General features: G+C 41.2%; 1 protein-coding gene across 4 annotated transcripts in view; it reads left to right on the top strand.

Moving 5' to 3' along the window:
- Nucleotides 1-25,711, top strand: part of LOC121314298 (SWI/SNF-related matrix-associated actin-dependent regulator of chromatin subfamily D member 3) — a 74,871-nt gene that overhangs the window by 19,163 nt on the left and 29,997 nt on the right. The window contains exon 1 of one of the 4 annotated variants that reach the window (XM_041247399.1): nt 17,491-17,675. The exons of 2 other annotated variants lie outside the window; for them this stretch is intronic. In XM_041247399.1, the coding sequence (XP_041103333.1) occupies nt 17,598-17,675 (78 nt within the window). In that variant the 5' untranslated portion in view covers nt 17,491-17,597. Of the gene's footprint in view, nt 1-17,490; nt 17,676-25,711 lie in introns of those variants that run through there. One more of the 4 variants, XM_041247400.1, reaches the window with a different exon arrangement.

The raw sequence follows: 25,711 nt of genomic DNA, 5'->3' as shown, positions 1-25,711 counted from the left end.
AGTCTTAGACATGTTGCATTTTTCTACTCTGATGCAAATTTATGAGCATCAACAATTTAATTTACTTTTCAAGGTGTATCCAAAGCATAATCAACAAGTAGAGAGAACCATCATAGTTGTAGTGTTTAATTCCATTACTGATGACTACTCTGTGTGTTAAGGTTCCTTGACCTGGGTTCAGGGGCAACTCTTGAGGTGTAGTAGCCAGATTCCCTTTCACCAAAGACATATAATAGAATGTCTGTTTGTGTTTAAGAGCCAGCGCCATCTAGTGAATAAAGTTTCCTTTTGTATTTCTGTCAATAAACAGCTTATCTAGCCTACAGTTTTCTGTCTATGATGAAAGACTAATCTGGAAACTAGTGCTGCACCTGTATTATTAAAATATTAACCTATCTGAATAACTAGAATTTAATAATGTGGTAACTTGAAGTGTGAAAATGCATTTTGAAGTTACTTACTCTTGGGTTAGGCTTCCTGAAGGCAGGATGCTGGGTACTATTTTGTAGGAATGACCACTCCACACATTTTTGGCTTCTGGCAGTCCCGCCTTTGATATTCAGATCCTCATGAACGGGAAATAACTGGTTGCCATAGATACAGCAAATAGGAAATTCCTTCTAGGTTGTCTGTAGAAACATTTCTCTCTCTCTCTCTCTCTGTCTCTCTCTCTCTCTCTCTCTCTGTCTCTCTCTCTCTCTCTCTCTCTCTCTCTCTCTTCTCTCTCTCTCCTTCTCCTCTCTCTCCCTCTCTCTCTGGGCAACTTTCTACTCTCTCTCTCTCTACCAACTTTTATTAGTTGAAATAAAAACATTTTTGTTGAACACGGTAACACATTGTGGGCCCAAAATGACTTTTTACGATGGTTGAGCTCCTCCCCATTTACGACCGGGGTAACCACTTTTGCAATAAGAAAAATAAACGGGATTCTTTCTTTTATTAACCTGTAAAAACTCTGTATCTGTATCATATTATATATATAAATATATATATATATATATATATATATATATATATATATATATATAGAGAGAGAGAGAGAGAGAGAGAGAGAGAGAGAGAGAGAGAGAGAGATACATACACACACAATAAGCCTTTATCTCCTGTACTATAATTTGCAAACTATTTTTTTGGACGTTCTTTTGATAAAAAAAAAAACATTCTGCTCACTTCCTAATAATTTTGTTTGCGCCAAGGAGCTTCTAGACAACAGCCACTGCCTGCGAGCTGACTGAACGTCTGTCTGGAAACAGAATTCAGGGCGGAAGTTGCAACTAGGATCGTCGTGGTGACAAGCGGTAATTAAACAACAGTGGGTGCATTAAATAACTGAACCCCAGTCAGGTCAGAGCGGCTCAGAAAGAAACCCGCAACGGCTCAGTTCCCCTTTAGATTTACTCAGTACATCATGGTGGTGCCTTGTTTACGTTGAGCCTATGGCCAAACACAGCCCTTCATGAAAAATGGAACATAGACAGGACAACTACCCAAAAGTGGGACAAAAGTAAGATTTTACTAAACCTGTGGGGACTCCAGGACGTGCTCCCTAAAAAGGTGACTGTCCCGGCAAAATTGGGATGGTTGGTAGCTTTATACTGAGGTCTACTGCTTTCACTTTGTATTTTTTTATATTTCTGTTGGTCCCAACTTTTGATGTTCTAAAAATTTTAATTGACCTAATCTAGATGGTGGCATATTGCAGGTTGGGGTCAAACATAGAAGAATAAGTAAGACACATACATTTGATACGTACTTTTAATTTTTTTTTTATCAACAATAAAAAATATATATATTCTTTTTGAAAAGAATAAAACAAACATCATGCACAATAAAAATAAAACTTTTTTTTTGTTGTTGTTGTTGTAAATAGCAACTTATGCATTGAACAATAAAATATGTATTTTTTATTTGGAAACAGTATTCTGGTAGTACATACAAAACAACATTTCTGAAGAATACAAATAAAGTTTTTATAAACAGGAAAATGTGTAAGATGTATGATAAATTAAGTTTACTGTAAACAGTAGCACCATATTATTACTATATCACACCGTTGTCTACTTGCTCACAGGAATGTGAACAGAGATGAACGGAGGGGTGTATTACTTTAGTGCAGTACACTCTCGCAAAATCAAAGGATGGTCTTCGTCATCATCATCATCACCATTTTCACAAAATGAAACCTTTCAAAGTTATTGTTTCCAAAACCCCTAAATCACGCATCAAACTCTTCCTTTCTTCTGATGTCTGAATGAGTCTTATATGTTGACGTATTTTGTTTGCAATAATAACAAGCAAGTTATACCAATATTAAATTGAGACTAATATATATAATACCGTCCCCTTTTATATATTATATATATAAATCTATATTAATATCTATATATATTATATAATATATATAAACCACCAAACGACGACGTAGAAGGTAAGAATCTTCGTGAGTGCTCTAACAAGTTAATGCACTCACAGATGCAAGGCATGTTTGTGTAAAATGGGATTGGATAAACCCCCCCCCCCCCCCCCCCCCCCCCCCCCCCCCCCCCCCCCCCCCCCCCCCCCCCCCCCCCCCCCCCCCCCCCCCCCCCCCCCCCCCCCCCCCCCCCCCCCCCCCCCCCCCCCCCCCCCCCCCCCCCACTGCACTCTCAGCCTATAAGACTCATATACTGACAGACCAGCTGAAAGAAACCCCCATAGAGTAGGCGGCAAACCTTGATGTACGCAGGTACACCATGGTACTGCAAGTGTTTTGACGTATCTATCTACGTCCTGGAGCTGAAGGGGTTAAGAACCAATTGCATTTTTTATCATCTCACCTGATCTTGCTACAAGCTTGTGCTGCGAGCGATCCTACTTTATTGTGTTGAGATATAGAGATGACACATTCTAGATTTTTTAATAAAGTACATTTTTCCTGTTTTTCTCAGCAGAACAGAACTGGCCTCTCCAAACAAACAAACAAAAGACAAGGAGTCACGTGCAGGCCTTTTAATCTACAAACATTTTCTCATGCTTAACATTTAAAAAGCAACCCAGAAGTTTCACACCGTCATTTTTAAGAGGCTAAACAAGAGCTAGGTCACAGATCGACCTTTTTTTAAAAGCTGGGGTTTAGTGACCTAAATCGAGTTGTTAACATTTTTTAAACTTTTCATTTCCCATGCTTACACTTAGTGTACCTTACATACCTGGGATTTAGCAAGCTCGGATGTGATTTTCCATGATTGGTTGCACTTTGCTATTCTTGGTTGGTATACCACAGTAAACATCTAGAGGCTTAAGGATTGTTCTCATCCTGCCCAGTGTGTGTACATGTCCTTGTAGCAGGATATGAGAGTAGAGGGTGATTGTGTGGCTGTAGTTTCTGCTTACCAGCTACAAACCAGCCAATGTTTCACATTCCTGGGGTTTTTTGTAAGCAACAGTGTAGGTAAATAGACTTGAGGGGCCCTGCAGTAGGAGTGAGAATTCAGAAGGAATGCTGTGGGACTCTGCACATTTTTCAAGAAGCTAGAAACTACTGCAGCTGTATGTTTGGTTGTATTCTTATTTGAGAGACTTTGGGGTTCTTGTTATTTGTATATAAATTGAATATATATATATATATATATATATATATATATATATATATATATATACACAGCTCTGGAAAAAATTAAGAGACCACTGCAAAATTATCAGTTTCTCTGGTTTTACTATTTATAGGTATGTGTTTGGGTAAAATGAACATTTTTGTTTTATTCTATAAACTACTGACAACATTTCTCCCAAATTCCAAATAAAAATATTGTCATTTAGAGCATTTATTTGCAGAAAATGACAACTGGTCAAAATAACAAAAAAGATGCAGTGTTGTCAGACCTCGAATAATGCAAAGAAAATAAGTTCATATTCATTTTTAAACAACACAATACTAATGTTTTAACTTAGGAAGAGTTCAGAAATCAATATTTGGTGGAATAACCCTGATTTTCAAGCACAGCTTTCATGCGTCTTGGCATGCTCTCCACCAGTCTTTCACATTGATGTTGGGTGACTTTATGCCACTCCTGGCGCAAAAATTCAAGCAGCTCGGCTTTGTTTGATGGCTTGTGACCATCCATCTTCCTCTTGATCACATTCCAGAGGTTTTCAATGGGGTTCAGGTCTGGAGATTGGGCTGGCCATGACAGGGTCTTGATCTGGTGGTCCTCCATCCACACCTTGATTGACCTGGCTGTGTGGCATGGAGCATTGTCCTGCTGGAAAAACCAATCCTCAGAGTTGGGGAACATTGTCAGAGCAGAAGGAAGCAAGTTTTCTTCCAGGACAACCTTGTACTTGGCTTGATTCATGCCAAAGCTGCCCGATTCCAGCCTTGCTGAAGCACCCCCAGATCATCACCGATCCTCCACCACATTTCACAGTGGGTGCGAGACACTGTGGCTTGTAGGCCTCTCCAGGTCTCCGTCTAACCATTAGACGACCAGGTGTTGGGCAAAGCTGAAAATTGGACTCATCTGGGGGTGCTTCAGCAAGGCTGGAATCGGGCAGATTTGTCTTTGTGAAGGACGCATGAATCAAGCCAAGTACAAGGTTGTCCTGGAAGAAAACTTGCTTCCTTCTGCTCTGACAATGTTCCCCAACTCTGAGGATTGGTTTTTCCAGCAGGACAATGCTCCATGCCACACAGCCAGGTCAATCAAGGTGTGGATGGAGGACCACCAGATCAAGACCCTGTCATGGCCAGCCCAATCTCCAGACCTGAACCCCATTGAAAACCTCTGGAATGTGATCAAGAGGAAGATGGATGGTCACAAGCCATCAAACAAAGCTGAGCTGCTTGAATTTTTGCGCCAGGAGTGGCATAAAGTCACCCAACATCAGTGTGAAAGACTGGTGGAGAGCATGCCAAGACGCATGAAAGCTGTGCTTGAAAATCAGGGTTATTCCACCAAATATTGATTTCTGAACTCTTCCTAAGTTAAAACATTAGTATTGTGTTGTTTAAAAATGAATATGAACTTATTTTCTTTGCATTATTCGAGGTCTGACAACACTGCATCTTTTTTGTTATTTTGACCAGTTGTCATTTTCTGCAAATAAATGCTCTAAATGACAATATTTTTATTTGGAATTTGGGAGAAATGTTGTCAGTAGTTTATAGAATAAAACAAAAATGTTCATTTTACCCAAACACATACCTATAAATAGTAAAACCAGAGAAACTGATCATTTTGCAGTGGTCTCTTAATTTTTTCCAGAGCTGTATCTATATATATATATATATATATATATATATATATATATATATATATATATATATATATATATGTTGTAGTACATTATGTTTTCCTGAGAAGACTACATTTTATTTTTAATTCATTCCACTTTTATTAAATAGAATGAATTATATACCGGATACATTTATGTGCATACTTCTTGTTGCATTGACACATGTGCATTTGTTTTATTTTTTTTAAATATATGAATGTTTCAAATGATTTACCCTGGAGAGTTAGTGTGACCTGTAGATTGCAGTAGAGTTACTGACCCTCCCACGGTCCGAATTGTGGCTGACAGAGGCTCTGTCTGGCTTGATTTGGGTCGGTCTGCTGCTGGTGAAATCAGGCTGAGGTGAGTTCTACTCTCCCAGTAGTAGATGTAAAATAGCTTGAAGGAAGTCCGATGAAATGCCCTTAATGTCTCACACCTGGCTCTTTGCAGTTACTGCTTGACCACTCTGCTGTTTCAGTGTTGTTATCAGCCACTGCCTGTGCCAGGAAGACCCTCTTGTTGCATTGACATGTTTGTGATTTATTTTACCACAGCTGTTTTTGCTTGTTTGGTCTTCAGGTTATTTATTACTAGATGGTTCAGCGTAAAGTGGAAGTGGTGCACCGGTTTCTTGTTAATGAGATGACTTAATTTTGTCATTTAACCATTTACACCCTAAGAATATGCATTGTAGAGCTTCACAATAAACCACGCTGACCACAAAGAAACTTTAGAACTGAGGTGTTTTCAGTCTTGCAGTCGATCATCTTGTTTGGACCTCATTGCTGCCCTCTAGAGGAAAAAGGGCTACAACACTATTGATGTGTTCACTCATACCTAATGCAGGATAAATGTGGTGTAAATTAAATAGTACTGTAAGCAGGAGGGGTGAAAGTGCAATAAGAAATGTTAATATAAGTGTGGCCAAGTGGATCAGCTGCATAAAAAAATGTATATTATTTATTTATAGCAGCAGCAAAAACACAGTGGTATAATTATACAGTGTATTATACTTCAGGGTACAGTACTAAATACCTATTTTGTATAGAAAGCTGTTTGTAGTAGCCAAGTTGGTAAACGTGTGTGACCTTTGATGGAAATAGAGAGAAATAGGGAACTGCAGGGTTTTGTTTTCCAGTGCTCTGCAAGGTGTTCAAGTGGGAGGTTCTCCGGACCATCCCAGGCCTGGTTTACACTGTGCTGTACTTTCTTTAGCATTTCTTTAGTACAGTGCATGTTGTTACAACCTTCCCCCTACCCAGTTACAACCCTGCGTACAAGGGACACTGTTTGAGTTCAAACTAGGGAGCAAGTCGCTTATGATCGGTTTGTTTTTTTTAATAAACTCTTTCAACTATTTTTGTTTGGAAAATCTAAAATGAAAGTTTTAAACCAAAAAAAAAACAACTGCATTTGTGCAGTCAAGGGGTATACCATTATTGCATACTGTTTGTTAACTGTTTAACTGTGACAGATAAGCTCAATACAGTGGTAGTGTATCAATGTACCAATGTGTTATACAATTAAACACAATGTAGAAGGAAAGAAAGAATGCATTTGGCGACATTTAACTTTTTTATTTATTATTTTGCTGGTACCCCCCCTTGTCTCCATGCTCAGTTGTAATCACATCTGAGTAGAGCTTGAATTCAATCAATATGCAGGTAGAATACAGCAGCAAAGAACAACGTCGGCTTCGGTTTGGTTTTATCTTTTGTTGGTATTGTTTGGGTCCAGTTTTGGTGTGGGAAAATCATAACCGTTCCATCCCTAGTTAAAATACTTTTAAAAATTATTAATGTTCTATGTTGTAAGCATTATTATGCACTATGGATATGTTTTCTGCCCCTGTGTTGCACTAAAGTATACACTGGTCTATGTAATCAATAAAAAAGGAGAAAAGATACAACCCACGTCTCAGCTGTGTTTTGAAACATCAGATGCAGATGAGTCCCTTCAGCTGCCTGAGAAGTGGGTTGTATCAGTACAAGCCAAGCCATTGGGTCTGTTTTTGTGCTTATAAAATGGCTCATGGTGTATAGATAATGGAACTGTGATTTCCTTGATTGGAAGAAAATGAGATCCAAAACAATCTATTGGTCATTTTCTTATGACCATATAAGATTGAAATATCAGCAGCCAATAAGGATTTAGAACATTTGCATCAAAACTGCACAAGTCGTTAGCCTTCTGTAGCCCTGTAAGAAATCTACAGTCACTGCACAGTACAAATTAATTTGTGTTAAAATGCGGGACATTCTGTGCCCATAGTCATCAGTCTCACAGCCTGTATTTATTATCCTTAGCACCCTCTTGTGGTCCATCTGGGTGACTGAAACTGGTGATATTTCAAATCTTGTAGAGCAGGGGTTCCCAAAGTTTTGGTCATGGAGGGTCCATTTCCAGAGGTTGCACGGGATGGGGGCCACACAAGAAAATGTACCACTCATGAAACCAAAATATGTCCCAAATCATACCTTTTTTATTTCCTATACATTTTTGTATTTACATTAGGAATGTATATTATTACCACTGCAACACCAGCAGCTTTGAAACATATTTGTATTTTATCCTGTGCCTTGGTGTCACAAAGGGTTAGGTTTGAGCGCCAATATCATGTGGTCACATCTTACATTGTCCTGGTCACAACAATTAAAGAAGATAATACCGAAATAGGTACTCTTCAAACTACCAATTAAACTCTTTTGTGTGTTACTCTTCAGTAGTGAGGCAGAATGCATCTTGACTTGTACAACTAACCACTTCACTAAGAGCTGAATATATGTACAGTGAACTCTGCTTAATTCAAATCTCTGGGGAATACAAATAATTTGTGATGTGCAAAATTCAAATTAAACAAATTATGTAAATTGCCCCATGGTGTGGACATTTAGAGCTATTTTACCTTGATGTTTTTATTTATTTATTCTTTCTGAAATCAACGAAATAATCACACATTTCTATTTAAAGTGCAGCATTAAATGTTCATAAATTATCTGCTATTACATTGGCGCTTTTTATGCAATTACATACGGTTGCTACGTAATATCCTACTAGCTACTGTACTGTAGCCTAACTGTAGTCTTATTCACAAACACTGCAAAAAAGAAATGTAACAGTAACAATTTTAAACTGTAGCCTGCTGTTACTACAGTAGTACTTTCCCTAACAAAAGATCCAAGTTGAACACCAAAACGACAATACTGTACAAAGCATTTTCCCGATGTAGTTGAAGCTGAATAGAGTTTAGCTCTTAAAATAATAAAATAAAATCTACAACAGAAAAAGTGCCTGTATACTGAACTGAAACGTTTCTTGCAGTAGCTCTGTTAACATTACAGAAGCTAGCTAGCTGCTTCAGCTGCATAAAGTAATCTAACGTTATTTGGATGGTACCTTCAACGTCTTGATATCACAGTCTTTGAGCATCCCTTTTTTTGGAGCTCGCCCAAGAAAGAAAAAATTTGAATAAAACGAATTGCCTTAGTTCAGAAAGCTGATTGTAAAGGATATTGAAAAATGTATTAACTTGCATCCAGGTTAGCGCCTTTGTACTGAATGTAGTATGCATCAATTCCATTTCCATGAAGCATAGAATAAAACATGCATTATCCTTGCAGACAAAACTGGAGGCGTTGAAAGCAGTGGATAATGCACCTCCGTAGGAAAAAAAAAAGATGTTACTGCAGATTTCAGCATTCCCATGAACACTTTCTTAACTATTCTGAAAAACCAGGTTACAATAATACAGGCCTGTGAACAGCGAAACTGTGAATGAAAGTCATCAGTGTTTCCAAATCACTCAACGCCTTAATGTTCAGGATGCCTTGCTTTTGTGGTTTACAAATGCCTGTGATCAGAATGGGACATGCAGGTTTCGAGTTGCAATATATACTTTTTAAAAGTGTACTGTATTTTCAGAAAATGCACAGTACTTTTACATTTATAATACTTTTCATTGTGCTGTAAATGAAACTTGATTTCAGTGGTACTATAACTTCAATTAAAAGTCACAGTATGGATTTGGCTTAGACTCCTGATAATCAGAATTACCGATAAGACAATTCTTTTTGACAATCTCTTGAAATTCATATTAACGAGAGTTGACTATATGTGGTAGCCCCTGGTATTGACCTGATTCAGCTAAATTAGTTGATACAAGCCATCCATCTGATACAAACTATGAGTAAGGATGTATTTATTTATTTTTTTTAGGGATTTTATGATTTCTGGGAAATGTACCCATTGTTGTGTAATATGTAGTTCCCATGAAAATTCCCATTTTTGAAAGAATAGTGTAAATAAACATAATTTTTATCACTTAAAATAAATACAGCAAACGTTTGCCTTATTGACGCACTACCTGTTACACTGTATTTAGGAACCTGGCAGCTGGTTTAGTTTGTCTCCAGTAAATGATTGAACACACTGCATCGAGCTGCATGATTTCTTAAATGTCTTCAACGAAAGAAGACACCAGCTGCATCAAAGATTGGAAATATTTCTGCTAAAGATCACTCTGTCTAGTACAAGATCAGCGGCTGAACAGTATCTGTGGCCCCAAGGACTTCCATGCAGGCTGGCAAGGGCTCAAGCTGTGTCCCGCTGAGAAGGAATGCACACACAAGGTCCAGGCTCCTCTCCCCCCCCACAGGCCCAGGACCTGCCAGCTTGCTGATTGCAGCTGCCATTGACCGCTAGTCTTTGATTCTCTTTATTTCTACTGAGTGGGACATTACCATTTGGTGCAGTTGGTGTTTGAGAAGGGGGTGCTCTGAGGGGGGTTCCGTCATTCAAAACAATACAATTACTTAACGTGGCCTTGTATCTTTTTATAGAATTATAGTCTGCTGTGCTTTGTATTAATCTAAAGCAGAGCACTTTTTTTTTTGCAGAATCAGGTCTAATAATGTTTAATAGTAAAAACAGAATAAAACCAAATATATTTACTCAAACTATCTTTAAAGAGTCATTTCAGATTGAGTTTTCTATCATACTGTCCCCTCCTTTGTTTTTGTTTGCACTCGTTCTGAGTTGAGTTGTCATTGCAATGACTCAGTGGCTGTCTTTTTTAAATGTTGTGTTGTGTGCTTTGTGTTAAGTTGCTTTGACTAGGAGTTCAGGGGATGCTCTTTACTTCTAGTTACCTGCCATAGACATACAGACATACATAGGCTAGACTAGACCAAAGTGTCTTTGTAGAAGTAATAGCCAGTGTCATCTAGTGATTTGGTACTTTTACTTAAGATACACTGGTAACTAATATAAAAACATTACATATGTCTATAACAGACAACTAGAGATAAGGGACAGCAACATGAGCTAAGGGACAGCAACATGACATTTGTTATGCTTTGCAAAAGTGAAAAACATGCCAAACAGACAGGCAGCAGCAAAAATGCCTTTCTTTGCTTAAAGTCAGTGATTTGTAATTTCAAATATGGCTGGCTTTGGGGTTTAAAAGTGCAGTGTAGTTTATGGAAGTATGTAAAAGCTTTCATTCAAGAAAACCTTGGGATGTTTTTTATTTGGCAAACCCTATCCATCGATCTTGTAACTCCCAAAGGGCCAGATTCACTCTGCAAGTACTACAGTACAAAATTTGCCAAGCTCACTTTGGAAGTGTTATACATTCACTGAGAAATTATTTTTATAAGATAAAAGATAAAGATATTACCAAGTGGCGGATCATAAGATTAAAGCTTACTAGAGAGGAATTAGATTTTCTGTGACAATTTCACAGCTTGGTCCCGACCTTACCTGGGTCACATTAGATACATTGGGTTGGCCCATTTTTACTGGAAGTGGAACACAATCAATTTTGATCCCTGGATCGGGTTCCATTCTTATGTTCAGGCCATTTCTGTGAAGCTGAAGTACCCAAGGGGGTTAAAGGTTTCAGAATTTAAAGGAAGTAGTCTTGTGTAGAATATGCCTGGGAAAATACATCATTTATTTATTTTTTTGTTTTCAAATAAAGGCCCTTTTATTTTATAGAGCGTTCTCATGGCAGCACAGCGACAGCAGGCATGCTAACTAACCGCTCCTTTTAGCCTCTGAATAACATTTTCTCTAGGAGGAAAGTGCAGTTTAAGAGTGTCATCTGTTTCATAAATGGCTCTTTTGTTAGAATCCTAGGTCCTTAAAACTCCATGAAAGAACAGCTAGAGGAATCCCAGATCACTGCAATCATCCCAAATGTTTGTTCATCATTTGGTTTGTGTTTTTTGAAAACGTTTTCCTCTGAGGCAGCGTAGAGATGGAATGTGTTTCTACATGGTGTGTGTGAGAGGAATGATTGCAGCTTTTCCCTTAACTGGGAAATACCCGCCAGAGACAGTTTCAAAAGCTAGTTGATGGGCAGAGACTGAAGCCGTCCATCAGTTTGACTGTCAGCAAAAGGGCAGCTAGAATCACTGACTGTGACTAACAAGAGTGAGAGTGTGCCTGTTGTGCACCTCTAGACTACGCCCTTTGAAAGGCACAGCCAATCGAATGAGTGAGTGATTTGGCAGTTCTTGCCTTAACGCATGCTTGTTAACAAAGCAAGTCACCGATAGGCCGATTCAATCCTTTCGTTCCTCCTGGAGGGGAGGATTTGTTTATTTTGTTTTAACCCATGATTTCTGATTGACTGTGCCTCGTGTGTTCGTTGAAATGAAAGCATAAAGTGCAGTTTGTTTTTGTGTTGTTTATTTGTGTGTTCTCTTTAGTCTAGCTATGTCAGTCGGGTAAGTTTGCACACCCTTCTGTCTTTTCAGGATAAAATGCTTTAATTCAGTAATATTATACGTGCAGTTTTCAGTTAAACTAAGAATTACGGTGTAAAATATTTAAATTTAAAATTATAAAGCAAAATCGGAATGTTAAAAAAATTAAGAAAAAATATTTCAACTGCTTTTAAAAAGAAATTGTTTTAAAAGGTTTTCTTTCATTTTCTGCTAAGTGAAAGGAATGAGTTTATTTTTTATTGTTTTAACTTGTTCAAACAGGCCACTTTATTGTCCATAACTACATGTGTGTGCATCTCTTTAAGAATGGACTCTAGGGGCTTGAAGGGTGTGCTACAGATAGAGGAGAAACCTCAAAATGGAGCGAGGTAACCAGTGGAGTACCACAGGGATCAGTATTAGGTTCTCTGCTATTCCTAATCAACATTAATGACTTAGATTCTGGTATAGTAAGCAAACTTGTTATATTTGCAGATGACACAAAAATAGGAGGAGTGGAAAAACCGTTGCAGCAGCACAGGTCATTCTAAATGATCTAGACAGCATTCAGAACTGGGCAGACACATGGCAAATTACATTTAATAGAGAAAAGTGTAAGGTATTGCATGCAGGAAATCTATAAAAAAGACCCAGGAGTTCATGTTGACTCAGAAATCTCTTCATCTAGACAATGTTGGGAAGGTATTAAAAAGGCCAACAAGATGCTCGGATATATAGTGAAAAGTGTAGAATTTAAATCAAGGGAAGTAATATTAAAACTTTACATTGCATTAGTAAGACCTCATCTAGAATATTGTGTTTAGTTCTGGTCACCTCGCTACAAAAAGGATATTGCTGCTTTAGAAAGAGTGCAAAGAAGAGCAACCAGAATTATTCTGGGTTTAAAAGGCAAGGCATATGCAGATAAGCTAAAATAACTCAATCTATTCAGTCTTGAACAAAGAAGACTATGCTGTGATCTGATTCAAGCATTTAAAATTCTAAAAGATGTTGACAGCGTCGACCCAAGGGACTTTTTCAACCTGAAAAAAGAAACAAGGACCAGGGGTCATAAATGGAGATTAGATAAAGGGGCATTCAGACAGAAAAAGGAGGCACTTTTTTACACAGAGAATTGTGGGAGTCTAGAACCAACTCCCCAATAAAGTTGTTGAAGCTGACACCCTGGCATCCTTCAAGAAGCTGCTTAACAGTTGAAAATGGTTTCTAAAACTGCAAACTTAATTTTACAAAACAGACTTTAACTTTAACATACTTTTTCTTAAAGCATTCCTTAAATTAGTGGGAATAGGGCCCATCATCTCCAGCCCACCTTGATTGGAATAATTATCTTCCGGAAGAACTGAGTATCGGACAACGCACTTCGTGACTTGGTGTGTCGGGGGGGGCTACAGGGGGGCGATGTCATGAGAATTCACATTATAACTTCGTCTCGAGAAATGTTATAAGTGTCTGAAGGTCTGAAGGGGCCCTATTTAGCAACGTTCGCAAACCCCTAAGGCAATCGCAAAACATCGATAGCGTTAGCGCTAGACATGGGCTGAACTTTAGGGGAATGTCCTCATTTGCATACACATGTAGCGATTTAGCAGACCATCAACAGTGTTAGTGTTTGCGTCTCAATTGATATGTGAAAACCAGGTCTAAACTTCACGGATTACATGGTCGGCTATAAATATAGGCGAAACTGCCAGGGAAGCAGGCAAAGAAAAGAGAAGAAAGAGAAATAAAAGAAATATGGAGAGTGCACTGGATCTCTATGTGGCCAGACAAAGACAGAGGAGGAACAGGAGAAGTCCCCAGATATTTAGAAGTCATCTGTCTTTTTTGAGCCTGTCTGACACACAATGTATGCAGCAATTTTGCCTCAACACACTATCACTGACATCTGCCAACTGCTTCAGGCTGACCTGGAAAGAGACATGCGGACAGGACACTGTTTGCCTGTAGCACAAAGTGTACCCATTGCACGTTTTATGCCAATGGCTTGTTCCAACATACTGTGGGTTACTGTAAAGCCATAAATATTTTGCGACCAAAATATTTGGCAGTTCACAACCATAGAACCTATTTTGTTCTAGAAATGTTGGCTACGTGTTGTAATATACAAAGTATACATTGTTAGTTGAACTTGATTTCATGCCAAAAATGTTTACTGTTTTTTTTTTCATACGCGAACAATTCATAATAAAAGGCTTTCAAATATTTATGGCTTTACAGTATACTGCAGACATGAGCCAATCAGCTGTGCGGTGCGAGCTGTACCTGCAGCTTTAGTAAAGCGGGCAGGAGAATTCATCCATTTCCCCGTCTCTCACAAGCTGCAACAACATACAAAGCAGGGTTTTCTTGGGAGGTATGGGCTTCCTGGTGTCCTGGGAGCCATCGATTGCACACATGTGCAGCTACGCACACCAACACAGAATAGGCACCTGTACATAAATCGTCAGGGAACCTATTCTTTCAATGTGTTAGACGTTGTTGTAGCCTTGCTTGAGGGGCTTGGTCATCCTCCTCACTTGGGCTGGTGCTCTTAAAGGGAATGTTGAATCCTTATATCGCAGCAGTTGGCTAACGCTGTCATTTTTGCCCAAGCGAAAGCGGCTGCACACATATTTGCTGAATAGGGCCTTCGAATAGGGTGCAGAAAGTAGCTTTTTGTGAATGGCAGTTGGAAATGAGCCCATGACAGAACACTTAAAACCTTCCCATCTCAGCGTCTTGGCGCAGATACAACACTGACCATTCTCCACAAGCAGTAGTAAACTGAAATTGTACTTAATAGTTTTGATTGTAGTACTTGTGGCTAGACTGAAGAACACTGTTAGAAATGTTTTTGTTTGGTTATTTTGGGCCAGATTGTCAAAGCTCTTTACTTCAAATCATCAGCAGCACAAAAGAAAAAAACACACCCCTTAAAGTTACCATAGCAGAAGTAAACAACTCAGACATTTCATTCTGGAGCTTGTAAGTATTCTGATGTTTTTTATTCGCGAAAAAAATGCACTAATAAAGATTTGGGGTACGTAGCTTTGAGAATCTAACCCAGAATATATTATGCAGACATACAGCTACAGCCAAAGGTTTTGCATCCCCCTGTATAATTAAATATTTTAGCTTCATAAAGTTGAATGAGACTTGCTGAATAAAGTTACGTTAACATATTGAATCACACCCCACTTTGTAGTTTTACAGGTGATGCAACTGTTGTGGCCACAGCTGTATATCTGTGTACACTATACTGTATATAAGACCATAAGAACATAAGAAAGGTCACAAACGAGAGGAGACCGTTCGGCCCATCTTACTCGTTTGGTTGTTAGTAGCTTATTGATCTCTGAATCTCATCAAGCAGCTTCTTGATGGATCCCAGGGTGTCAGCTTCAACAACATTACTGGGGAGTTGATTCCAGGCTCCCACAATTCTCTGTGTAAAAAAGTGCCACCTATTTTGTGTTCTGAATGCCCCTTTATCTAATCTCAATTTGTGACCCCTGGTCCTTGTTTCTTTTTTTAGATCGAAAAAGTCCCCGGATCGACATTGTCAATATCTTTTAGAATTCTGAATACTTGAATCAAATCGCTGTGTAGTCTTGTTTGTTCGAGCCTGAATAGATTCAGTTCTTTTACCCTGTCTGCATGACATGCCTTTTAAACCAGGAATAATTCTGGTCGCTCTTCTTTGCATTCTTTCTAGAGCAGCAATATTCTTTTTGTAGCAAGGTGACCAGAACTGAACACAGTATTCTAGATGAGGTCTTACTAATGCATTGTAAAGTTTTAACATTATTTCCCTTCATTTAAGTTCAACACTTATTACTATAGATCCGAGAATTTTGTTGGCCTTGTAGTATTAAAGAGCCAGTATCACGTCCATATAATTTACAGCAATACCTGTACAATGCGTTGGACCTTGCTGTACTGATTGCTAGTGTCTTTATTCTTTCTAGTCCGGTAGTAACAGTTGCACCATGATAAGTCAGTAGATGCACCTACTATTCTCACTCTAGAGTCCCCCTGAGCTAAGTTACAGAGTAACTGGTCAGGTTGCTAGGATACCTCAGGGTTGAATGAACCCAGTGGCCTATTGGTTTTAAGCATGTTACATTTCTGCATTAAAGTGCTATTTCTGAATTTCTGTAAGATGCGTTCTGCAACAGTACAGTAAATGAAATACCAAGACCGCTCTGATTGTGAGCTGAGGTCAGAACCGGTGCTTGGTTGTCCTGCTTTTGATTCCTGCAGTCTTTTTGAAAACAAGTTGATGTTATTTCAAGCAGGCTGGAATTTTATTTCTGGGATGTAAATCAAAAAAATGAACAATATATTTGCTCAGGTTACCTGACAATGGGAAAATTAAAAACTTTTTTTCAGTTTTCAGTTTTGTAAGTGAGAAAAATGCATGACAACACTATGATTTTTTTTTTATAAGTTTAGTAGTTGCCAACTGATTTTTACCAAACTTTTCTCCCAATTTGAAATAGCCAATTTTGTTATTTTAGGCTCAGCTCACCACTGAGCTGACTTGGGAGTGATGAAGACATGCTGTTCCCTGAAACATGTGCTGTCAACCAACTGCTTATTTTCACTCTGCAGGCCCACCATGCAGCCACCTCAGAGGACAATGTAGCTCTGGGCAGCTTACAAACAAGGCTGCAGGCGCCTGGCCAGCCTATTGGGGTTGCTGGTGTATGGTGAGCTGAGGATACCCTGGCTGACTTATGCTTGGCCAATTGTGTGCTGCCCTTTGGGAACCCACTTCCATGGTTGGTGGTGGAATAGCCTGGACATGAACTGGTGACCTCCAGGCTATGGGGTGCAGCTTGTACTCCATGTGGAGTACCTTTACCGGATGCGCCACTCGGGAGCCCCAACACTGTGAATTTTTAACTATGATATTGGATCTTTAAATTCTGAAAATGATTAAAGTAGTTTTTTTAAGGGATCCATATTGCTGTAATTATCCACTTACTAAGAACAGAAAAGCAGTCTTGAGCAAATTCATTAGTTTCAAAACTAGTTCATTTTTAAACTCATGTTGTTTTGCTCAGTTAAGTCATGTTCTTTACAGACATTCACAGACCTGACTATTTACATAATCGTTTTCAGAATATATACTAAACAATCAGTCGTAGTGCCCCTTTAAAAACACATTTCTTTTTGCGAATGAACTCTTTACATTAGGGCTCTCACATTTATCTTCAGCCAGAAGAATTGATAACTTTAAAACAAACTTTTCTTCCAGCCAGTGCGTCAACACCAGGACCACCGGCAGCCAGTCACACAGCTTGGGCTTATCAACCAACGGAATGCAACAGCTGTGTGGGGGGCCATGAGGGTGGGTCGGTCGGAAACCCCCTTGTAGCCCCCACCCTCCCTCCACAGCTTTTGAAAGACAGCTCATCTAGAAAGTGTGAGAGCCAGAGGGACTTCTTGGGAAACACACTTTTAGAGAGAGAGAGAGAGAGAGAGAGAGAGAGAGAGAGAGAGAGAGAGAGAGAGAGTCCACTGAAAGAATCAGGCAAAGGAATAGAAAGGAGAGGAGGGAAAGGGGGAAAGAAGAAGAAAGGAAAAGAAGAGAATAAGAAAGCCAAAGGAACGTATTAATAAATGGCTACAGAGGAGACTGCAGGAGGAGCCCGAAAAGCTACCAAAAGCAAACTCTTTGAGTTCCTAGTCCATGGCGTGGTGAGTCCTGCTCTCTGATACAGCCACTGTTGGGAGAGTTTTTTTTTTTAAAGTGAACTCTGTGAGGTTGAAAGCGTGAGGAGTCACTGCAAAGGCAGTCTGAAGGTTATTTCTCTCACCGTTTCTTTTTATAGAGGAGGGAGGGAGCTGCGGGGAGATGGGCTTTGTAGTCACAAAAAAAAAAAAAAAAAGCTTTTCTACTGCAGCTTTCATTCAGAAGAGCCATGTGGGCTGCTTAGTATGAAAAGCCACAAACTTTTCATTGGAATTGTGTTTGGATTGCAAGGCCTGTTCTTATTATGGTGACGAGTGATATTTTCTTTTGTGACCCTTTTTTAAGTATTGTTCATAGTGAATGTTGCTCAGCTTATTTTAAATAATTGTGGAATTAGGCATTGATGTTGAATTCAGATAAACAGCACACAGCATACCAGGTGGAGATGGGCTACTGAATTAACTTTTTTAATTTGTAACCCTAGTTTTCTTTGAATTCTGGTGGGTAAAGTGTGGTCGTTTCTTTTTCAGTCAGTGTAAATGAGCTCCTCTTGAATTGTATGGGAAGTTCCCAGGACTAACACATAGCTGCTACTGGTCTGAAGGAACCTACTGTATAAGTGCTACTGAACACCTCTCCACTGTAGAGATTACCACCCAATGATCAGTGATCCGAGCAGGGGGTGGCTTTGAAGGCACTGTGGCACCACATGCTTCAGGGCCAGATACCCTGGAGGGTCTATATGCAGTGTTGGGTATCAGTACATGCTGCAGATGAGTGACTTGTTTTTTTTTGTTTTAGCTGAACAGAAAAAGTGTGAATATTCAGTAATTTGTTCCAGGACAATGACTGAATATTCAAACATTTGCATTTGCTAAAATGTTCGAAAAAAAAAGCATTGTCAAGGGCAGGTTGTACAGCTATGGCCAACATTTTTGCATCACCTAGAATTTTATGATTGATAATTTAAAAAGAACTATATTAACATAATTTAGATCTTTTATTTAACATCATGTAATCAAAGAAACTACAAAATGATATGTCTACCAGAAGACATAATAATGGTACAGTGTTTCACGTTAGATTTCAAAAGTTCACATTTTTCAATTTGTCAGTTTTTTGTTAAGTATATGAAAAATTACAAAGCGTGCATGATTCAGTATGTCCCTCCCCCCCCATATAATCTACCAAATAAAAATGCTGGTTTGTTTTTCAAAGTTGTTTTTCTGTCATCTATATGCAGGTGTATGAAATGAGCGATCTGAGCTTAGCAAAGAAACATACAATACGTTGCTGACAGCAAGAAGCCTACTACTAAAGTGTTAGAAAATATATCCTTGTACAGCCAGTTATTTAGTAGAAAATGTAGTGAACTACAGAAATAATTTTAAAAAAGAGGTGAAACATTATAACAGTATCAAATTGGCTACAGAAAGGGTGCTTATCAGAGGTGATGTATAAAATACAGACTTGCCTGTCCTTGTATGAAATATGGGAGGAATCAAACACTTCAGGGTGCTTGGACACCTCATAGTCAACAGTTTCATTCATAATTTTTCCTGGCAAATATGTGTTGTCAGCACTTGGCTGTGATTGGTTAATCCACCGACGGTACCATGCAGCAGCCAGAAAAAAATCGCTTGAGATTCGATTTGAGCGGTACCGGTCGGTATCATCCCGTGCTGATCTGTCCAACACCATATGAAAGCAATGGCAGCGATACTACCGGCAAAATGCCTTGCATGCCGCCCTGCACCGCGTCTGTCTGTCCCGGGCTTTACATGCAACTTCACTGGCCACCACTGGCCCCTTTGCATTCAGTTTCAGTGCCTCTATGTTGTGGAATGGTCTTGGCCAGAGTATCCAGGATATGATATAGTGCTAAAGATCAATAATCAGGATGCTGCTCAGCTAATTGTAGACATAAATGTACTAAATGTGTTTAATTTTAAGGAGTAGTCTTCAAGAACTATCAGAGTGAAACTGTTTTTGATACCAGAATAATGAATAATGTTTATTTTTTATTTGGTTGTTTTGTCGGATTTGTGTATTTCATGTTTTGTTTTTTCTATGCTTTCAAATAGTGACATGGTATAGCATTATATAGCATGTATAATTGAAGCACATTATGTGTTTGTTGTTTCTCGAAAGGTACAGTGAAATGCCTCACCTCTGACCTTCACATAACCGCCCTGACCAATTAACCGCCCACACTTAGTACAGGGGTAATGGCAACAAAAAGAAAGTGTGTTGTTTTAACAATCTACCAAAAATTGGAAATTTTCTTAAGACTTGAAAAGGGAGAAACTAGGGAAAAGGTGATTTTGGGATAGACAAAAGTGCTGTTACAGAACCGAATCTAAAATTGTTTGTGGATCAACAGAATCATTCAGTGCTTGCAAACAAAGAAAAATAATGTGAGGTGCTCAAGATGATCAACGGGACAAAGCAGTACCTGGTTTGTATAATGGAGAAACGAAGGGATGCCAATATCAGGTCCAATTCTGAGTGATAAAGCCAAACAGTTAACACTATGCTGGATGGCGAGCCTCAGTTCAAGGCTTTTTAACTAGCTGACTGAAGAGGTTTCAGCAGCATCACAGAATATGACAGCTGTGTATCCAAGGCAAGAAACTCTGCAGCAGCAGAAGTGTACCAGTGCAACTTGGCTGCAAGCAAGAGATCATTTAAACAGAAAACCCTTACGGACTTCTTTAAGAGTTAAGAAGCCATCCGTAAGTTACTGTACATTTAGTACTCCTTGTTTTGTATTTCTTTAAAAAGCTTCTTGTTTTATATTGTAAACCGCATAGGAATGTATTCTTAATCTTGTTTACGCTCGCGTACTTTTAAAGTAAATCAGGTCGCCATGATTGAAGCAGTTTGCGCTTCATTTTTGTCCAGTAACCTATTTGTGCATGTGTAAATGTCACTTTCTATAGATGTTTGCAAATCCGACATTTTCGGATACCCCAGTCCACAGCGAGTTGGATATGCAACATTGTACTGTAGTTGCAAAAGAAAAAAATACTCCCCTAAAATTAACCTTTCCAAAATGCGGTCATTCTAATCATGGTATATATTTTTGTACAAGTCGATATCAAGTAAAAGTTAACATGCTTGTGGGTCGGTCTTATGAGGGAGTGCATCAGGATATTGGTGGTAAAATCTACTGTAGCTCGACTTAACAGATGTTAATTATCCTAAAGCATATGTTGAAGAAAAGAAGTTCCTTATATCAAGGTTCTGAAAATCATGTATCATCGAACAGTGCTTGCTGCTTGCTTTGTGTTCTGCCCCTCACATCAATGTTTTTGTTGAGGGGGGTTCTTACTGTAAATGGTAATTCCAGATGTGTTTATTTGTATTTTGTTTTTAAAAAGTCATACAACTGAAATATTATATCTTGTTTCTATTGGAAAGGGGATGGGGGTATCAGCTCTAACCCCTGGGCTATATTGTAGACAGATTCTTTAACAGCAATTGGTTCATGTGAGAAGTTAATGGGTATGTTATTGTTCATGGCCCTTTCTGGCACATAAGTCACATTGCACAGACTTTATTCACAGTATAGAAATTGCAGAAATGCAGGGAAATGGTAAACATGAGGACCAACCTGCCACCGTATTTTAATTTTCGCATTTAAGTTTTTAACAAAAGGCAAAAGGAATTCAAATCTGTGCAGCATATGTGTGTTTTAATGATGGTCTGTTCGGATTAAAATAGTAAAATAAGAAACCATTTTAGAATTGAAACTTCAAGTGATTGCCTTCAATTCCATGGCTTGAAACTCACACTAGCCCTGCACCTGGGCCTGGGTTTTAGAATTAGAATCAGTTAAGTTACAGTAAGTAGAAACTTTGTATTGAGAAAGACACAGCAGTCATACACCCCAACTGTCAGTTCCATCATAATTTATTGACAGGGACAGTTTATTTCTAAATCTAAATATTTTCTTACGTTAATTAATGCTTTGAAAAATGAGAATAAACTAATAATAACCACCTCAAAAACATTGGAAGATATGTTTCAAGAACAAGAAAAGAACAGTCCTTAACCAAAGATTCCTTTGAGTTTTGCGAATAGGGCCCTGTACAAAATGACACTAATTACTTACTTGCATGTAACTGCAGCAGTTCCCTGCCAGCATGTTGCTGTGTGCTTACTACATTTGGCTTTAGCTGAAAGGATATAAATAAAACTGTAGTGGCAACTACAGGGGTTTTGTAAACCTGCTGCTGGTTTCACAAACCCTCTCAATCACATCTTGAGTGACATGATTTCACTGTGTAACACACTGGCATCACAAGTGTTACTCAGAGGAATTCTCAGTACGTTGTACAACAGATTAGCCTTGCACAGGCTTCAATGCAATAAGAATCTCAGCCTCTCTTGACAACAGACATAACTGGGTGAAAAGCCAGAATTGCTTCAAGGTAACACTCCACCCCGATTCCATTGTGGCTTTATCAAAGCCTTTTCAGCTTTTAAGGTCGCAACTCAGCTGTTAACATGCTGCTCTTCGCTCCATGCTTTGTCTGAATAGATAGTGTAGTACAGATGCATTGACAGTGCCAAGCACACAGGAAACTGAACTACTGTACAGTGAACATACAGCACATATTTTAGTTTACAGGGCTATTCATAAACATCACGTCTGTTTTTTGTGTTGCAAAACATGTTTGAATTAGGCTGTGCTGTTGGTGTGACACAGTAATTTGCACAAAACCGTGGGGGACACTGTCATGTGGCTTCCATTTTTAAAGTGTAAGAAAGCACAATGAAGGTATGGTAAAGCATAGATAAGCATTGTAAAGCCCAGAGAAGTTATGGTAAATCATATTAAAAGCATTGCAAACCATGGTAAACTATGTTAAATACATTGTATAATGATAGGAAAGACATGGGAAAACTGCAGAATTGCCATGCAAATGTACCCTGGTGAACTTGTATAGGGGTTAGATTTGGCCTGTCTTGATACTTCTAATTGAACCTCTCACCCTCTGCTGCACTGTGTGCACTTTGACTGGGATAGTAAGTCCACACGTTCATCAGCATTAACTGTGTTACTTTCTGCCATGACTGGCTACTTGTAATCTGAAGCTAAAAGAATAAAGGCATGTTCTGTTCTGATGTTTTGCTCACTGCTGCACAGTGACCCTGTTCGTCATGCATTAAACAAGCCTTGGCGGAGACCAGTTCAGCTGAACTCTATCCCCCTGGGTTCAGTAACCTGGCAATATTCGCTGGTTAGATTCTCTGAGTGAAAAGTTTGCTAGACAGCGAGAATTGAAGGAAAATACCCAGTTGGGCAGTCTAAATTCAACTGATCTAAATAGCATCATGTTTAAATACCAGATCGTTTAAATTTGTGTTCCTAGGATATGAGAATATCTAACAGTGTATGCAAGTCTCTTTAGTGCATTACTGTCTGTAAAAGTAATGTAGAGCAGTACAATACTTAGATCCAGATCAATTGAAAAACACTCCTCTTGTGTTCTCATAATATAAAAAAATTAGCCTCTAAAATAACATAATTATACCGGATGTGGCAGAGCAAAGCTCTGCTCTTTAGAAATTGGCAGGGATGGGGTTAACTTCCCCTACCTGCCTGGGTTTATTATGTTCAGGTGGCTGGGGTTGATTAGTTGATTAGGTTGATTAACGATCAATCAGCGCCCAGCCACCTGATATAAAAGGAGGCCTCTGCTTCTCATTTGGGAGGAGGGAGCTGAGGAAGCAGGTTGGTGTTTGTTTTGTGGTTTTTGAATTTTCTAAATCCAGTGAAGGCATTGCCCAGCCTGGAAACTTTATTTTTGTGAGTTTTGTTTTTGTTTTATTTGTGTTTGAGTATCTGTTATTTTGCCCTTGTGCACTTTATTTTTGTTTATTTATAATAAAATAGTTATTTTTTTGAACTGCAGTCTGTCTCTGGGCCTCTATCCACTCGCCAGCCTGCCACATTTGGTGTCAGAAGTGGGATAGCGCCACCTAGAGGCTCAGAGCAGTATTTATTTTTTTTTTTTTTTTTTTTTTGGAAAAAAAAAAAAAAAAAATGGGAAAGAAGAGCAGACAGCGGCAAAGGCAGGAAAAGCAGCTGAAGAAATGTAAGCTGCTGCAGCCACCGCTGGAGGACCCGGCCAGCCTCTTCCCCTGGTGTTCCTGGTGCGGGAAGGAGGACCATCGTTGGCGGTCCTGCCCAGACGTGCCACCGGCAAACTGGTGTGGCCGGTGTGAGGAGGACGGCCACAACTGGGCAGGATGCCCCTACAACCAGGCCCAGGAAGAGGTGCCTTGTTCACCCCGGGCATCAGGGGCCACCCCACTACCTCCAGCACCACCACCTTCACCACCGTCCCAGGAGATCTGGGACTGGTTGATGCACCCTGAGGCAGACCTCGTCCACGATCTCCCCATAGTTATCAACACGCTGTGGCGTCGAGATGGGGAGAGGTGGGAACAGTGGGAGGAACAGCACCACCCGGCCTCCTTCCCAGAGGTTGCCCTCATGGTGGTTAATTACCTGGCGGTAGACATGGGAGATCCACCGGTCACTCCAATAAAGAGAGGTGAGCCGCCTTCCCGAGAGCCAGAGAGGGGTGAGCCGCCTTCCCGGGAGCCAGAGAGGGGCGAGGAGCTGCCGTCGTCCCCAGAGCCAGAGAGGGAGGAGGATCTGCTGTCGCTCCCAGAGCCAGAGAGGAGTGAGGAGCTGCCGTCGCTCCCAGAGCCAGAGAGGGAGGAGGATCTGCCGTCGCTCCCAGAGCCAGAGAGGGAGGAGGATCTGCTGTCGCTCCCAGAGCCAGAGAGGGAGGAGGATCTGCTGTCGCTCCCAGAGCCAGAGAGGGAGGAGGAGCTGCCGTCGCTCCCAGAGCCAGAGAGGAGTGAGGAGCTGCCGTCGCTCCCAGAGCCAGAGAGGGAGGAGGATCTGCTGTCGCTCCCAGAGCCAGAGAGGGAGGAGGATCTGCTGTCGCTCCCAGAGCCAGAGAGGAGTGAGGAGCTGCCGTCGCTCCCAGAGCCAGAGAGGGAGGAGGATCTGCTGTCGCTCCCAGAGCCAGAGAGGGAGGAGGATCTGCTGTCGCTCCCAGAGCCAGAGAGGGAGGAGGAGCCGCCGTCACTCCCAGAGCCAGAGAGGGAGGAGGATCTGCTGTCGCTCCCAGAGCCAGAGAGGGAGGAGGATCTGCCGTCGTCCCCAGAGCCAGAGAGGGGGGAGGAGCCGCCGCCGCTCTCAGAGCCCGAGAGGGAGGAGCCGCCGCCGCTCTCAGAGCCCGAGAGGGAGGAGCCGCCGCCGCTCTCAGAGCCCGAGAGGGAGGAGCCGCCGCCGCTCTCAGAGCCCGAGAGGGAGGAGCCGCCGCCGCTCTCAGAGCCAGAGAGAGGGAGGAGCCGCCGCCGCTCTCAGAGCCCGAGAGGGAGGAGCCGCCGCCGCTCTCAGAGCCCGAGAGGGAGGAGCCGCCGCCGCTCTCAGAGCCCGAGAGGGAGGAGCCGCCGCCGCTCTCAGAGCCCGAGAGGGAGGAGCCGCCGCCGCTCTCAGAGCCCGAGAGGGAGGAGCCGCCGCCACTCTACCGCCTCCGCCTCCGCCACCAGAGGGAGCCGGGCCCGCCGCCTCCGCCACCAGAGGGAGCCGGGCCGCCGCCGCCGCCTCCGCCACCAGAGGGAGCCGCGGGCCGCCGCCTCCGCCACCAGAGGGAGCCGGGCCGGGCCGCCGCCTCCGCCACCAGAGGGAGCCGGGCCGCCGCCTCCGCCACCAGAGGGAGCCGGGCCGCCGCCGCCGCCTCCGCCACCAGAGGGAGCCGGGCCCGTCTCCGCCACCAGAGGGAGCCGGGCCGCCGCCGCCACCAGAGGGAGCCGGGCCGCCTCCGCCACCAGAGGGAGCCGGGCCGCCGCCTCCGCCACCAGAGGGAGCCGGGCCGCCTCCGCCACCAGAGGGAGCCGGGCCGCCTCCGCCACCAGAGGGAGCCGGGCCGCCTCCGCCACCAGAGGGAGCCGGGCCGCCTCCGCCACCAGAGGGAGCCGGGCCGCCTCCGCCACCAGAGGGAGCCGGGCC

This window comes from Polyodon spathula, chromosome 4, assembly GCF_017654505.1.
Source record: "Polyodon spathula isolate WHYD16114869_AA chromosome 4, ASM1765450v1, whole genome shotgun sequence".
In the NCBI taxonomy this organism is placed as follows: Eukaryota; Metazoa; Chordata; class Actinopteri; order Acipenseriformes; family Polyodontidae; genus Polyodon; species Polyodon spathula.
This window is presented reverse-complemented; position numbering and strand designations above follow the sequence as displayed.